At 46.5% G+C, this 14,728-nt stretch overlaps 1 protein-coding gene across 4 annotated transcripts in view; it reads right to left on the reverse strand.

The window, feature by feature from the left end:
* Positions 1-14,728, reverse strand: part of CACNB3 (calcium voltage-gated channel auxiliary subunit beta 3) — a 31,946-nt gene continuing 17,218 nt past the window's right edge. For 2 of the 4 annotated variants that reach the window (XM_060252847.1, XM_060252844.1), the window contains exons 3-13: positions 13,980-14,102; positions 12,491-12,606; positions 11,443-11,498; positions 10,250-10,269; positions 9,760-9,840; positions 9,588-9,646; positions 9,398-9,507; positions 6,164-6,315; positions 3,698-3,793; positions 2,516-2,674; positions 1-444 (exon numbers count right to left, since the gene is read on the reverse strand). In XM_060252847.1, coding sequence (XP_060108830.1) covers positions 130-444; positions 2,516-2,674; positions 3,698-3,793; positions 6,164-6,315; positions 9,398-9,507; positions 9,588-9,646; positions 9,760-9,840; positions 10,250-10,269; positions 11,443-11,498; positions 12,491-12,606; positions 13,980-14,102 — 1,287 coding nt within the window. In that variant the 3' untranslated portion in view covers positions 1-129. The remainder of the gene's footprint in view (positions 445-2,515; positions 2,675-3,697; positions 3,794-6,163; positions 6,316-9,397; positions 9,508-9,587; positions 9,647-9,759; positions 9,841-10,249; positions 10,270-11,442; positions 11,499-12,490; positions 12,607-13,979; positions 14,103-14,728) is intronic. The other 2 variants (XM_060252845.1, XM_060252846.1) reach the window with 2 other exon arrangements.

A 14,728-nucleotide genomic window follows, 5' to 3' on the forward strand; every position in this document is an offset into this window, starting at 1 on the left:
AGGGGAAAGAGAAAGGCTTGATACCAGGCAAGATGGACCAATCAACTCAGTCCAAGAGAAGGCAGCCTGGTCCCACCTCAATGGCTGCCTGGCCCAGGAGTGGGGGGAGGTGGTTGGCCCAGTATGGTCTCAGTAGCTGTCCTTGGCCCAGGGCCGGTTGCGCTGCCAGTTCCTCTCATTGTGGTTGTGCTCAGAGTCGCGCTCCAGAAGGCGGTCTTGTGAGTCATGGCCATTGGTGCTGTGGAGGCCGCTATTGTGATTGCGATGCGGCTGGTACAGGTCAGTGTAGGCATCTGAATACTCGTCCTCCAAGTGCCGGGAGCTGCGTTGCGACGACACTGTCCACGTCTTGCGGGAGGCATCACTAGCTTCATCTGACTGCATCAAACTGTCATGCTCCACCGGGGAGTGCTCATTCCCACGCTCGCCCTGTGGGGCCTGGCTCTGGAAAGACATAAAACACAGACCTGGTCACAAAAGCTTTAAACAACATAGCACCTGTAGGGTTGCCGTGAGGCATACTATGCAAACAGCTTGCAGATAATTAAACACACAGAACCAAAGCTGTGCAAATAAGATTTAAGTATTCATCACATCATTTATTTATATAACCTTTTTCTTCTTTCAGACACTTCTGTCCTTATAAGTTTTTTCAGAAACCTTCACAGTCCATCTCATAACACAAAGTCAAAAAAATCCATTCTTGGATGCCAAATTTCGTTGTAAGATACCAACACCTGCTGTCCGGTGTGACTTTTACTCACAGGAAATACCATGTATCCAAATTCCTTTCTTTTCAGGCAGCTGTCTGCTTATCCGCCCGGTGCAGCGACACGATTCCGGCTATTCCGGCTATAAACTTCAGCAGGCCGCATATTTATGCTAGGAACCTGTGCTTAGGCAACTGCTCTCATTGGCTTTTACACTCCATTCACAATCTGCACAACACGGTTCTCTCATATTATAGCAAGGCAGTAATTCAGCTTTTGTTCAGAAGTATTACATTTATACCTCAGCCCTTCATTTGGAGTCTCAGAGCAGCTTACAATCTCCTTCCCTTTCTCTCCCCACAACAGACACCCTGTGAGGTAGGTGTGGCTGAGAGAATCTGAGAGAACTGCTCTTGAGAGAACAGCTCTGAGCGAGCTGTGACCAACCCAAGGTCACCCAAGCTGGCTGTGGGGGAGTAGGGAATCAAACCCAGTTCTCCAGATCAAAGACCACCGCTCTTAACCACTACACCAAACTGGACCTCAAATGAATGTGGGGGCTTCTCAAATACACTTGGGGGATCCAGCCAAACTAATATAATCAGGACTCTTCTGATGCCTTACAATATTAAGAAGTTTTTATTCAAGTAGAAGTTTTCATGGAGTCCACTTCATCAGATAGATGTAGGACTCAATTTATGTAGGACAACAGGACTTAAAAGTTATTTACTTGTTCAGCTATATGTCTGCTACTTTTCTCCCCACTGGGAATTCAACTGGCTTATGACAATTTCCCCCTCTTCCATTTTATCCTCATGTCAACAACTCTGTGAGGTAGGTTAGGCAAAGAGAGTAACTGGCCCAAGGTGATCCAGTGAGCCTCCTCAGCAGAGAGCGGATCTCTGGGATTCTAGGTACCTGGGTCTCCTAGATCCTAGTCTGACCCTGTAATGACAACAACGCTTTGCCTTGGGAGCTCACTGGGGGACCTTGGGCCAGTTACACACACTCAGCTGAGCCTACCTCATAGGGTTGTTGATCAAGATGATAGCCATGTTAGTCTGTCTGTAGCAGCAGAAAAAAGAGTAAGAGTTTAACAGCATCTTAAAGACTTACAATTTGTGGCACGGTATGAGCTTTCTTGAATCACTGCTCACTTCTTCAGATATCCAAACTAGTGAGTAGTGACACACAGAAGCTCATTCCCTATCACAAATTTTGTTAGTCTTATAGGGTTACTGTGAGGATAAAATGGAGGAGAGGGGAAGAGTGTAAGCTCTGATGCTCTCTCCCACACAGGTATTCTTTGAAGCTACAACAGTACTTACTGCTTTCAGAGTTCAGTGTATCATGTATTATTATAACTGCTCTTTAAGATACGGCAGCTTTATTCTCCATATATTGCAGATTAGTAGGGGAAGGGGGCTGAGAGAATATGGTTTCTCTAAGGCCATTTTAATGTCTTTGTGGTGGAGGTGAGATTTGAACTGAGGACCTGGTTCCACTCATGAACACTATGCTCAGATGCTCAGGCTATGCTCAGATGTTTGCCGATGTTTATGATGGAAAGTAAACACATTGGAAAACTCTCCAAGAGGCTGAACAGGAAAAAAAACACCTTTGTATATATCAGTGAGATTTCATGGGCAGCAGACACCTAAGTCCAGATATTCCAGGGAGGACTGTTACCTTCTGGCCCTGCTTGTGAGCATTCCAAAAATATCTAGTTGGTCACTGATGGACAGGATAGACCTGTACTCTGACTCAACAGGACATTCTTTAAGGGTTTGGGGGGTGGTTGGTACCTGTAGGCCTGGAATGGCAGTAGAAGGTGTCAGGAGGTTCTGGCTGCCAAGAGTGTGCAAAGGGTGGTGGGTTGCTCGCCAGTACACTTCCAGGTACTCAGCCAGGTGTTCACAGGCATCTTCCAACTGGTTTTCATCCAGGATCACATCAAAGAGCTCCTGGAGAAAGGAAGGGAACAAGCCACTGGAAATAGAGAACAGTTCCTCAGAATAGCAACACCAACAGAGGTCAAGTAGTGGATACCCCAGAACTTGAGGCATAGGAGGTCATGATACTAGGGAGGAGATATGGTCTATCATGATGTTTACTGGTGCTACAGAAGAGGCACCATAAATTATTAAACTTACAAGGTTCCCAATTATTTTTAGATTGTGGAATGAGGCAAGATAAATGCTTATTTTTAAAAGAGGTACAGGGGGTCAGTCCTTCAGTCAAACCCTGCCAGTCTGTCCTGGAAGGAAGCCCTGCTCTTTCATTCTAAATGTCTAAGGACAGGCCATTATTGCTCAGGGAAGGGGAAAGCACTCTGCACATGGTCCAATGGTACTTTTTATTAAATAAATTTCCAGAGGGGTCTGCACATTTCATCTGTCCTTGGCAGCCAGCACCAGAATGTACTCATTGTCTCCCAGAGGGGTGGGAAGGCTCTGGCTGGTGGCATCACACTGAGCTTCAGGGGTACTCCAGGCACTTCCAAAGCCCAGCATGATGGTGGGGATTGCTCCAAAGTGAGCAGGAGGAGAGAAGCGGCTCGTGCTGTGTCTTCAGGGCTGTTTTCCAATGCTTTTGAAGTCTGACCTTTCCCGCATTCAGTGCGAGATCTGGGAGATGACTCTCTTCTTCTCCCAGGCCTGAGAGAATGATGAAGGATACCACCAGAATTTTTTTTTTTAATGTGCCAGCCAGAAGCAGGTTTGCAAGCACATTTTGCACTCCTCCAGAAGAATGCTTCATATCAGTTTCACTGAAGGAAGACATGGCCACTGACAGCAGGTCGTGACACCTGCCAGAGGTCGCCACTCCGTAAACCACTGAAAGTGGAATGAACAAGAATGGTGCTGAACAGAGAGAAGCCAAACACAGGGTGGTGTTGTGAAGTTGAGGCTGGCACAGTGGGCTGAAAAGAGAATGGCTCCAGCACCTTGGGGGAGGGAAGGCACGTGTCCCCTGACAAAACTCACCGGAGGGCACTGCACAAGCTTATCAGCAGCCATCATCTGGACACTGAGGTGCTTCACCTGTGATTTTCCTCTGGACTTGATCAGGCGCTGCAGCACCTTCCATAGGGGGAGAAAAATATACACACACAGAGTCAACAGAGCCCAACAGACCATCTAGATCTAGCTGAGAGCAGACAGCAAACCAGGAAGTTCCTCTCTTTTAACCTCAGAACCAGCCTCCCTGTCTGCCCCACCCCTACAGCCTCTGAAGCCACAGTCTCACTTAGCACAAAGTCAGAACTGACTTCCTCTACAAAAGGGCAGAAACTCCTGGGAGTCACAATTAGAAGCTAGTGGTTTATGCTTGTGTCTTTTACTGTAAAGGGGGGGTAGGGTTTGGGGAGCCCATGCCACAACTCTCTCCCCGTCAGGGCTTTTTTTGTAGCAAGAACTCCTTTACATATTAGGCCACACACCCCTGATGTAGCCAATCCCCCTGGAGCTTACTATAGGCCCTGATTGGCTACATCAGTGTGTGTGGCCAAATATGCGAAGGAGTTCCTGCTACAAAAAAAGCCTTGGTCCCTGAAGACCAGGAGGCTGAGCAGGTTAAAAGGGACCTCTCACAGCACCAGGTCACAAACCTTTACATACCCTCTCCATCCATTCCTACCCTCTCCCCCACCCCACCGCCCATGCTTCACATGTCTGTGGAGCTCTTTACACTGCAGCAGAAAGCAGAGGAAGAAGACAGAATTCTGATTCAATGGTAGCTGGTCACTGGGTGGCAGTCTGGCAACCCTTGAAAGGACCAATCTGGACTGTGTTGCTAACTTTGTACTTCGGGGGGGAAGGGGCGGGTATTTTTTAAAAAAAATTTTTAAAGGTTTAAAACTTTATGTATTTTTCTGTAGTATGTACCTGCTTCCCCTCAGCAAAAAGGTGAAAATCTAAGCAGAATTTGACTTAAGGACTCAGTCAGATGAGACAAAGATCACACTTTTGTAAGATAAAAGCTGCAGGCTTTTGCTGCCTCCATTTGCCTTGGGAGTGGGCTGTGCAGGGCAAGGAATCCATCCCCCTATTCTGCAATTATCATTTTAAAGAAGAAAATACACGTTTGTTAATACCACCATTTCCCTCCTTTAAAATGCTAACATCAAAGCAGGGAACCCAGTTTTGAAAAGCAGAACAAATATATTTATTCATAGTGGAGTACAGAATTTGAAAACGATGCAATAAGGTAGAGATTTTTAAGGGGAGGTTGAAGAGTTAAATATCCTTTCCCTTACCCACATAGCCCTCAGCCAACTTAAGGATGCAAGAGCCTGCAAACTGCACATTATCGTTAGAACATCTCTTCTGATCCACCCTGACTCTATGCTGAGCAGAGAACCCAGCTGGAAGGAACTAACACCCCAGCCCACCACTAGGGGGAGGCATGGCATACAACAGAGCACAGGCATCTATAGATTTAATAATGCGGGGAGGCCATCTGAAGATACAAAAATCCACATTTCTGGGCCCACCTGAACACTAAACAGGCTTTTCTGTAAGCTTGGAGAACCCCCTAGGTTTGCAGAAAAATCGGAATGTTTAAATTCCACCCCCCAAATAAAAATGTGTTGTCCATGCATGCACAGACAACACAACTACCTACCTCCTCCAAAGCGACCGTGATGGCAGCCAGGAGCTAATGAAGACCTGGAAACACTGGCAGCCAGCTGTGCCAGACCAGCAGCATTGGCACTGATGGGTGGGAGAGAAAACCAGGCGCAGAGGCAAGAGCAGCAGCCCCAATGGGAAGGGAAAGCAGCAGCAGCTGCAGTGATGGGGGAAAAGAAGCTGCACCGGCCCGGCAGCAGAAGCTTAAAGTTGTGGTGGGGATGGGGGAGAGGAGCAAAGCTGGGAGCTGTGCTGGGGCTGCTGGAGTTGTTGGCAATGGGGAGGTGTCTCGATGGCCCTGGGATGACAGCAGATAGGGGAGACTGAGAGGTGCTCAGGGTCCAGTGAGGGTTGCAATAATGGGTAGGAAGGGAGCCCCAGCATCAGCAGTGACAATGTGTGTGTGTGGGGGGGGAGATGCTGCAGCAGACTAAAGCCTGGAGCTGGGCTGGGCCCATTACAGTTGTTGTTGATGGGGGGGTGGGGTGCAAAAGCCATGGTGACTCCGAGAATGCATCAGCAATGGGCAGGACTGGATCTACAGGTTTTTTGAGGGGGGGGCCCCCCACAAAATTAAAAAATGATGCCCCCTTATGGGCGATTCTGTCTTATGGTCTCATAGATAGAATACAATGGACTTCATACCCAATTTGGCGGGGGCCCCCCTCCATCAGTGTCCAGGGCAAGCACCCCCCTCTGCCCCCCATTAGAGCTGGCCTTGGCAGTGGGAGTGTAATTAAGACAGGGAGAGGGATTCCCCTCCACTTGTTCATATCATGAGAGGAAACCTGCCCCTTGATAGTCTGTCTCTTCCCTGCTCACCTTTGGGGAGGAGACCTTGACGTAGACAATGATGGGGGCCAGCGAGGTTTTGGCCAGCTGTGCTGGGTGGTTGATGGTGTCGGCATCTAAGACAACCAACTGCAATGACTTGGCCAGTTCAAAAATCCGCTCTATCTCACTCTGGACTTCAGCTGGGAAGGAAACAAAAGGGATGTGAGGGGGATGCCCCTCCACTACATCAAAGGAAAAAAGAGGAGCTCTCTCTGCCCCCAACCCACTCAAAGCCACAGACTGCACCTCCCCCCACCCCCAGTTTCTCACCAACTCTTTGCTCCTCACCACTATTCAAATGGTGGGCTTGACCGCAGACTGGAAATGGTGAACATATCAGGCACACAAAGAAGCCACAGTTTCTTAGCATTGCAGAAGAGAGATTGGGGCAAAGGAGAGTGTAAGAGAGGGAGAGTTTGGAGGGATGCAAAAGAGATTGGGAACAATTGGATGGTGGCCCAGAGGGAATGTTTAGGGGATCAGATTCTGAGAAGAGAGCAACAGTAGGGGGAGAACTGTTGGCTGGGATTCTTGAAAATTATCTAAGTCTGTCCACAGACAAACAATAGCTGCTAAGAAAAGTGAACACTGATTGGAGCAGGTTTTGCTCCCCATGGTTATACACAGGCTCCTAAAATCTCTGGTCAAACAGGTTTTGCAGGTGTTTGTATTTACTAAAAAGTGAGAGGAGGGTACAAACAAACTATGGGCAGTGAGTCCTTGTTCAAACTGCTCTCCGCTCTGCAAAAACCTGTCTGTTGCAACCCTGAGCTGGAGCCAAGTCACTTTTTGTCAATGTCAAGTGTTTGCCTTCTGAGCTAGTAAAGACTGAGTTACAAACCAAGTCGTCCTTGGCTAAACCTGGCTGAAACCTCCTCAGTCAGCTCATTAGGTGGTCTCTCTGGCAACCCACAATCTCTCAAGCTCATCTCCCATATTTATAATAATGAGTTAATAATGTAATGAGTTGCCAACCTTACAAAGTTGCTGAACTATGTAGGGCCAAAGGGACTCAAATCTTCACTGAGCCATCGGCCCATGGGGTGGACCTTAGGCCAGTCACTCTGTCTAATCTACTTGAAACATTGATGTAAGGATAAAGTGTAGAAAGAGAAAGCTGTATGTGCCACTCTGATCTTCTTGGAGGAAGTGGTGGTGGGGAGATAAAACTGAGATGGACAGACTGTGTTTTCATTATATGTGTGGGAGGTACTTTTGAAAACACTGCAAAGCCCCCCAGGAGGAATACAAGATATATAAATAAATTCTATTTGTCGGTCACTGCAGGAGGTGAAGAAACTTGAGATGTTAAGTACATTCAAGGAGACTGACAAAGCAAGTGATCCAGTTTTACTACGTAATGTCAGTACAAGGTGACCAAAGCTCTCTAGTGCGTCCTGAGATTTCCTTCTCTGATCAATGTGCTCCTCACAGGGTGACCCACATGGCATTTTTCTGTGCAGAGAAGGGCTTTTTTGGTGCACATGGGAGGGGGCATTAAAATATTCCCAATCTGAAATGGTACAAGCCCAACAGGAGCCATGCCATGGAAGTCCAGTGATTGTGTAGTTTGGCTGTTTACAATAAGCACAAGGATGCTTATTCATATTTTCAGGGAGGGGGGTAGAATAGTAAGTCTGAACAAATTCCATTGCTACCTCCAGTGACATAAATGTTTGTTGTGTTAAAAAGAGAGCGTCAGTGGAAAAGGCAATCCAGTAGCAAATATTATGTTCCAAATTCTAATGAGAGTAAATTCATTTGCAAAAGTATTATGCATAGAGGCATTATTGTATATGACATAACCATTTTAAAAAACTAAATTGCAAGGTCAGTTAATAAGGAGCTGGAGCATTAAGCATTTAATGACCAGTTTTCCAAGTCTGTATTTAACAGGCAAAATAAAATAATGTTCCTGGGTTAGAGAAGCTGGGGCCCACAAGAACTTGCGGGGTGACTGCACCACGAATAACCAGAAATTTCCCTATGCCCTTTGGTGCAAAGGTGGGGTTACTGCTAACCTTTGAAAGTAAACAAACAGCTTCCTGATGACACGGCTGGTCCTGAACTGCAGAAGCCTTCCAATATAACATGATTGCCCTACAATGCTGATCAATTAGCTCTTAAACTTAGCAGAACAGCAGGTGAGGTTAGAGGACATTTTTACCTCCCCCTTCCTACACTGTATCAAAGCATTCCTGGTAGAAATTGGGGTTGGCCATGCACCCCAGACCCTAACTGCACTCCCTGGGGTGGATCCTATCCCTAGCCTGTGGAGTAAAGTCTGAACCCTTCCTTCAGCCTCAGAAGCCTTCCTCCTGCTTAACTGGTTCTCCCATTGGAGGAACAGCCATTTCATGTGGAGGAAGATTCCTTAAGCTGGAGGAAAGGTCCTTGGAGGATGGTTGGATCAACCCCCACTGTAAGGCTGTTAGGAACTCTGCTCCCTTCATACATTAAGGAATTCCTGGAGGACATAATCAATTCAGATTTTGGGGCACACTTGTCCTTCCATTGCCTGATTCCTCCATCAGGTCCCTTTTAGCTTCAAAGTGGTCACAGTTCTTAAAAATGTTACATCCTGGAATGGGGGTGGGGAGGAAATTAAGGTCAGGAGATGTATGTCTACTAGCTAGCAGCCATCTTTTGACTCTAATCTTCCTAAGATACTGTTAGCAGCTCAACAGGAAGATTTGCCTCCTTCCTCCTGCTTTCCATTCCTGTCGTTCCCCCTTCAGTCTTCAACTGCACCCAACATTTTGTGCCTTCTAGAGGCCAATTAATGTGCTCAACACTTTTTGAGACAGGAAAAGTACATTTTTTAAATCTACAAACTAGTATTTTTGGCAAACCTAGAGAGTTGCCCCCCACCCTGAGGATGAAGAAACCCCTCCCTTTTCTGCAGGTGACTCCATTTCACCATCCTGCTATCAGACACATCATGGACCATCAAGTTTATACACAGAAAAAACTAGACTCAAACTTGATTGGGCACCTGATTAAACTGCTCACTAGCATCCTGGCTTGTTAATAACTTGTCAGACTGAAAGGTGACAACTTGAAGCCCAAGACACTTGTCTTCAGGAATTCAACACCAGCTGCTAAATTCACACAACCTGTGATACTGGAGGCGGGGGGGTGGGTGGGCGGATGGCATGACTACCACATCAACCTGCTTGCCTGCCAGTTCCCATCACTGTTTCAGGACCTACTGGGACTCACCAATGGTGGAGCGTGTGGTAGAACGCTCAATGATGGCGCGCTTGCCTGGGTTGTTGAGCACAGAACGCTTGGCCAGGGAGAGGTCAGCTGTGACACGTGTAATTGAGATCCTGAAAGAGGACAGCAGGCAGTAAGCAAGTCAGAAAGTGGGAATGGGATGGGGGCACTCTTCAGAGGTAGAGAGTCTTACCTGCCATCAAATCTGTGCTTCAGGAAATCAAAGAGAGCTTTCTGCATCATGTCAGTCACCTGCAAAAAATAATTTTAAAAGAATGGAGGAGGGTGGCCAGAGGAGCTGCTGACCCAAATGTTGTTGGGGTCAGTAGTGGGTCCAATTTCTTCCCTTTCTGGCTCTTCCATACCTCATATCCTTTCAACGAGGGTCCCACCAGCACCACTGGTCTCATGGAGGGCACGACATCGTAGGGGGGAATGTGCTCTGCCTAGAAAAGGGAGAGCATCAAAAAATGGCTGCTTTCTCACTCTGTAGCCCAGACAGAGAAGATAAGGATCTGGCAGTCACAAGGTCTGTTCTAATTCTCTGTTATCACCACACATAACTCAAGCCCAATAAACATAGCCCTCAGTCCTTCAGAATCCCTTTTGTTGCTTGTTCCTGCCGCAGTCACACACCATGGCAGCAGGATGTCAAATCCTTAAAAAGTGAGCGATGCCCCCCTGCCCACTGCATGTTTCTGTCATTCCCAGCTTTTGATCAGCTGTTCCCACCCAAGGCAGCCGCCTCTCAGCATCAAAAGCTTTGTTCAAACTCTGTTTTACAGCACAGGTCATCCTGCTTTTTCCTTTGGGAAATGGGTTGGAACAAGACAGCACCCAAAAGAAAGTCCTTACCTGTTTTTGCTTCTGTTTGGCTTTTGGCAAGAGAAAGAAGACATGGAACTATCAACAGTAAAGTATCAACAAGCAGCAGGGAAGAATAAGGCTTCGCAGTATAAGATTCTTTTTTCCCTCAGAACTGCAGTGGACTGGATTCCCAGGAATGGATTCTGATTTCAGCCTCTTCTCTAGCCTCATTCACCCAATGTGATTCCAGCATTACCTGCCATCTATTGGGGTATTCTGCATAATCTGCCATCTACCAGAATGCATCTAGCAAGTAGTCCCTTACCTCTCTCTAAGGGGTAAGTATGGAGTGGAGAAAGGTGACAAAAGAGAACTTTTTCTCTTTCTCCCCAAATACTAGAACTCAAGGGCGTCCAAAGAAGCAGTTGGGCAGTAGATGCAGGACAAACAGAAATAAATATTTCTTTACACAACGAGTAATTAAAATGTGAAATTCACGTGGATATACTGATGGGAACAGGCAAAGACAACTTTAAAAGGGGATTAGACAGATTCATGGAGGACAGGTCCATCAGTGGCTACTAGCTATGGTGACTAAAGGGAACCTCCACATTCAGAGGCAATAAACCTCTAAATCCCAGAGCCAGGAGGCAACATCAAGGGAAGACCCCAGCCTCTATGCCCTGTTGTTGGACCTCCAGAGGAACTGGTTGGCTACTGCATGAGAAGGATGCTGGATTAGATGGATCACTGTACTGATCCAGCAGGGCTCTTCTTATGTTCTCTTATGTTCAGGATGTGTGTGAGGGAAAGTATTTGTGAGTTTTCTGCATTGTGCAGGGGGTTAGACTAGATGACCTTGTAAGTCCCTTCCAACTCTATGGTTCTATGATTCCATTGCAACTAATTAATCAACGTCTTTTCCAACTATCAGTGCTAGAGGGGCAATTGCATCATAGCACTAGACTTTTGCAGTTCAGGGCTGCCTAGGTGAATAGGAAGTTACTCAGTCCTAAAAATTAGCACTCACAACAACAATTTTCCCCCTTTTCACTTGGAAGCATCCTAAGATTCCAACAGACACTTTAAAGTAAATCATAGCTATCACAAGGTTTAGAAACTTACTCCTTTTTCAAAACAACAAAATAATAAAAGCCCAGATTCTCTAGAAACTGACCCTGCACCCACATATTTATTTTCAAGGAACTGCAACATGCATAGAGACCTATTTCTGCCTTTACCTAGAGATGGGGGAGGTGATCGCCGGTTGCTGATGGCAGGATTGCCAGATTGCCTACTTGGGACAGAAGAGAGAGAAATTTACAATAATGTTGCGGGGGGGGGGGGCGGGGGAGAGAAATAAAAGTACTCAGGGCTTGGATGTGCGTTTGTTCCTGGTGGAAAAGCAAAGTTTCTGAAGTTCAGCAGCCATCTGCAAAAAAGTATCCTCTCTCAGCCTCCAGTAAGGCTATAAAACAAGGTACTTGAGAACATACAGGTGCATAAACTCAGTTCCTTTTCTAGGCTTTTTGAATAAGAACCTGGGAATTAATTTCAAAGCACATACCCACGTATGTAATTGAGCCCATCAGCCAAGGCAAAAGCCCAGAGTCAGCACTTTGGAAACTACTTTTCTGTCTTCCACTCATCAGTATATTTCTCATTTACACATGTGCAATGCCAACTTGTTGGAACTTACTCACCGAGGCGTGCAATGTTGGCCACTCACTCAAATGGCTTCAAAAGGGAACAAGCAGATCCATGCAGGAAAGGTCCATTAACAGCACAATAGCTACAATGGAGTCTCCCTATTCAGAGGCTGACAACCTCTGAATGCCAGTTGCTGGAACCCAGCAACACAGACAGCTTTGGCTTCTGTACTCCTGCTTGTGGGCTTTTGGGGCAACTGGGTGGCCACTGTGGGAAACAGGATGCTGGACTAGATGAACTTGGGTTCTGATCCAGCAAGCCTCTTACTGTAACAGCAGCAGGAGAAGGGTTTGAAAGAGCTGTGAGTGGCACATGTGGATCTAGTCCAAGTGCTTGCTTGTGCAGGTGTTGCCTAAGACAAATGCTGGCTTTCCAACCATTTATTTTTATGGATGCCAACCTTAAAATTCGTGTCACTGGAACATGCAAATTAAAAATACACCCTTTTTTCTACCGTGGAATAAGCTGGCCAGGCAAACTCTTTACTGAGGGGATGGCAACTCAGTGTCACCCCACATTTTACAACCTGACCCCCATCCCTAAAGTAATGTTCCTTCTTCCACCACGGTCCTCTCTCACCTGGCCTTCTGTTCCTGCTTCAGCCGTATAGCCTCCAGCCGCTGGGGGCTGGGGATGAAGGCGATGTCTCCCCCCTCCTTTACTAGCCGCCCAATCCACCATTCATTGTTGTACTTCTGAAGAGACAATACAGGAGATGGTCACAGACTAGATCCCCAGTTAGCCTTTATGTATGCAGCTGTGGGGCAAAACAGTTAAAGAATTCCTTTTTCTAGCCCACCCTTGCAAAACAGTCTCTCTCTGCCTAGCGATCAGGATTGGGACTAATATTTTATTTTCTCTGACTGATGTAGAACCTACTTAGTCCCAAACGTTCAGGGTCAGTAACATATATACACACTGCAAAACTCCTGATTTATAATTACACCTTCTTGCTCTGTCCCATGCTATTCATGTGTAATTCCTAATCCAGGGGTTCCAAGAGCTACTAAAGCTCTTTTCACTTCTCCCCACTTTTCATATTCAGAAGGACACGTACAAAATTCCTGATCAGAGATCAGCTTGCAGCACCTTGCCCAGAATCTTGCACTCCCAAGTCACTCCTCATCACCCCCCCAGCAGCCCTGTTCCTATGACACTCTGGAATGCAGGACTTAGCACAGAGATGTCAAGAAATGGGAAACATTGCTTTGGAACAGCTGGAGGGAGAGAAGAAGGATGAAGAAAAGAAGAAAGTACATCCCCTGAGACATCTAAAAGAAGAGGACAATTAAACTCATGACGCTGCTTTAGACAGAATCAGATCACCATAGTCCACCAAGGTCAGTATGGCCTACAGTTCTGCTGTGGTCATCACCTGGCCAAGTAAGTCTCCCATGGAGGGGGGCATGGTGAGGGAGGAGGCAGGGCTTTTTTGTCCCTCCAGTTAAATTTGCCCTGCTTTTGCATCACCTACTTCTGGAGATGCTGGGGCCTGAACCTGGGACTTTCTTCTACACACAAAGCAGGTGCTCTGCCTGAAAGCCATAGCCCTTCTGCATCTGGATGGCAATCAGAAGAACTGATGTCTTGAAGGGAACTTTCAGTGCCCTCTACTCAAAAAGAATGACAAGTATTGCTGCCTGTCTAACCGGGGGTTCGATCCATTTTTTTCCCTTTGTTTATTCCTTGTTAAAATTGGTAGCATTGTGCAGCTAAATCCCAAGAAAATATTGTTCAAGCATCCATAAGACTAAAGATCAATTACCTGGCTCTTTCACCTCAACTGTGCATTGAGGCCTGTGCGTATTACACCAGGTCATCAAAATTCAAACTACATTTAAGACTCTGACCACACCGTTGAAAGACACCTAGCCTTGGTCTTTGACCAGGATCTGTGAGAAGTGAATTCCAGACCTAGAACACATTATTTCCCCCATCACAGTGCAGAAACATAGACACACACCCCACCGGTGGTACTCTATCCTGGAAACAGCAGCGCATGTCCCTGCTTGAAACTTGGGTGTTTTTCCAACCATTCTCCCAGTCCCCAGGTTTATCCATGTCCCACCTCTTTGATGTGCAAGAAATCTTTGGCTTCAAAGTTGATGGCAGAACCCTGCATGGGGCACTCATCATCCACTGCACCACAGTAGCTGACATTGGTACGAACGGCAAATGCGACTGGCTTGTGCTTGAGATGGGGTGGGAAAGAGAGAAACAGAGACGGGTGTCAGTACCAGGTAAGCTGTTGGCTTTTGCACATTTCATCCCAAGCACAAACATCAAAGATTGTTCATCAACATCATAGGTGGCTCCAGAGAGTAGCAAGGTAGGGCAGTTGTTGGAGCCCAAGCACAGAACAGGTTGCTTAGCAATGAGGCCTAGCTTCCTTGAATGAGTCATCTGAGCAAAAGATTTATTTGGGGGGGAGGGCTCACATACTGTGTCTGCCTCTCAGCAGTTAAAGGGAACAATTGATTGTTTCTTATTTGGGGGTCTACAAAATCCTGATAATATTAACCCTCCCTCTGTTTTTTACTAGAAAAAGTTCTATACCTTGCCTTTTGCCACCTCCCCAAAAAGAGGGATGACATTGTTTACACAATGTGACAAAAACATGGGTAATAAAACAATTTTACAATAAGCAGCTAAAACAAAGATATTGCTATCTTACAAAAAGAGACCTAGCATGGAACAGTCTTTAGAGTGTTGGACTAGGACCTGGGAGATGTAGGTTCAAATCCAACTCTGCTATGGAAGCTTGCTGGGTGAGCTTGGGCCAGACACTCAGTCTCAGCCTCACTTACCTTACAGGGC

This window comes from Heteronotia binoei, chromosome 13, assembly GCF_032191835.1.
Source record: "Heteronotia binoei isolate CCM8104 ecotype False Entrance Well chromosome 13, APGP_CSIRO_Hbin_v1, whole genome shotgun sequence".
NCBI classification, from domain to species: Eukaryota; Metazoa; Chordata; class Lepidosauria; order Squamata; family Gekkonidae; genus Heteronotia; species Heteronotia binoei.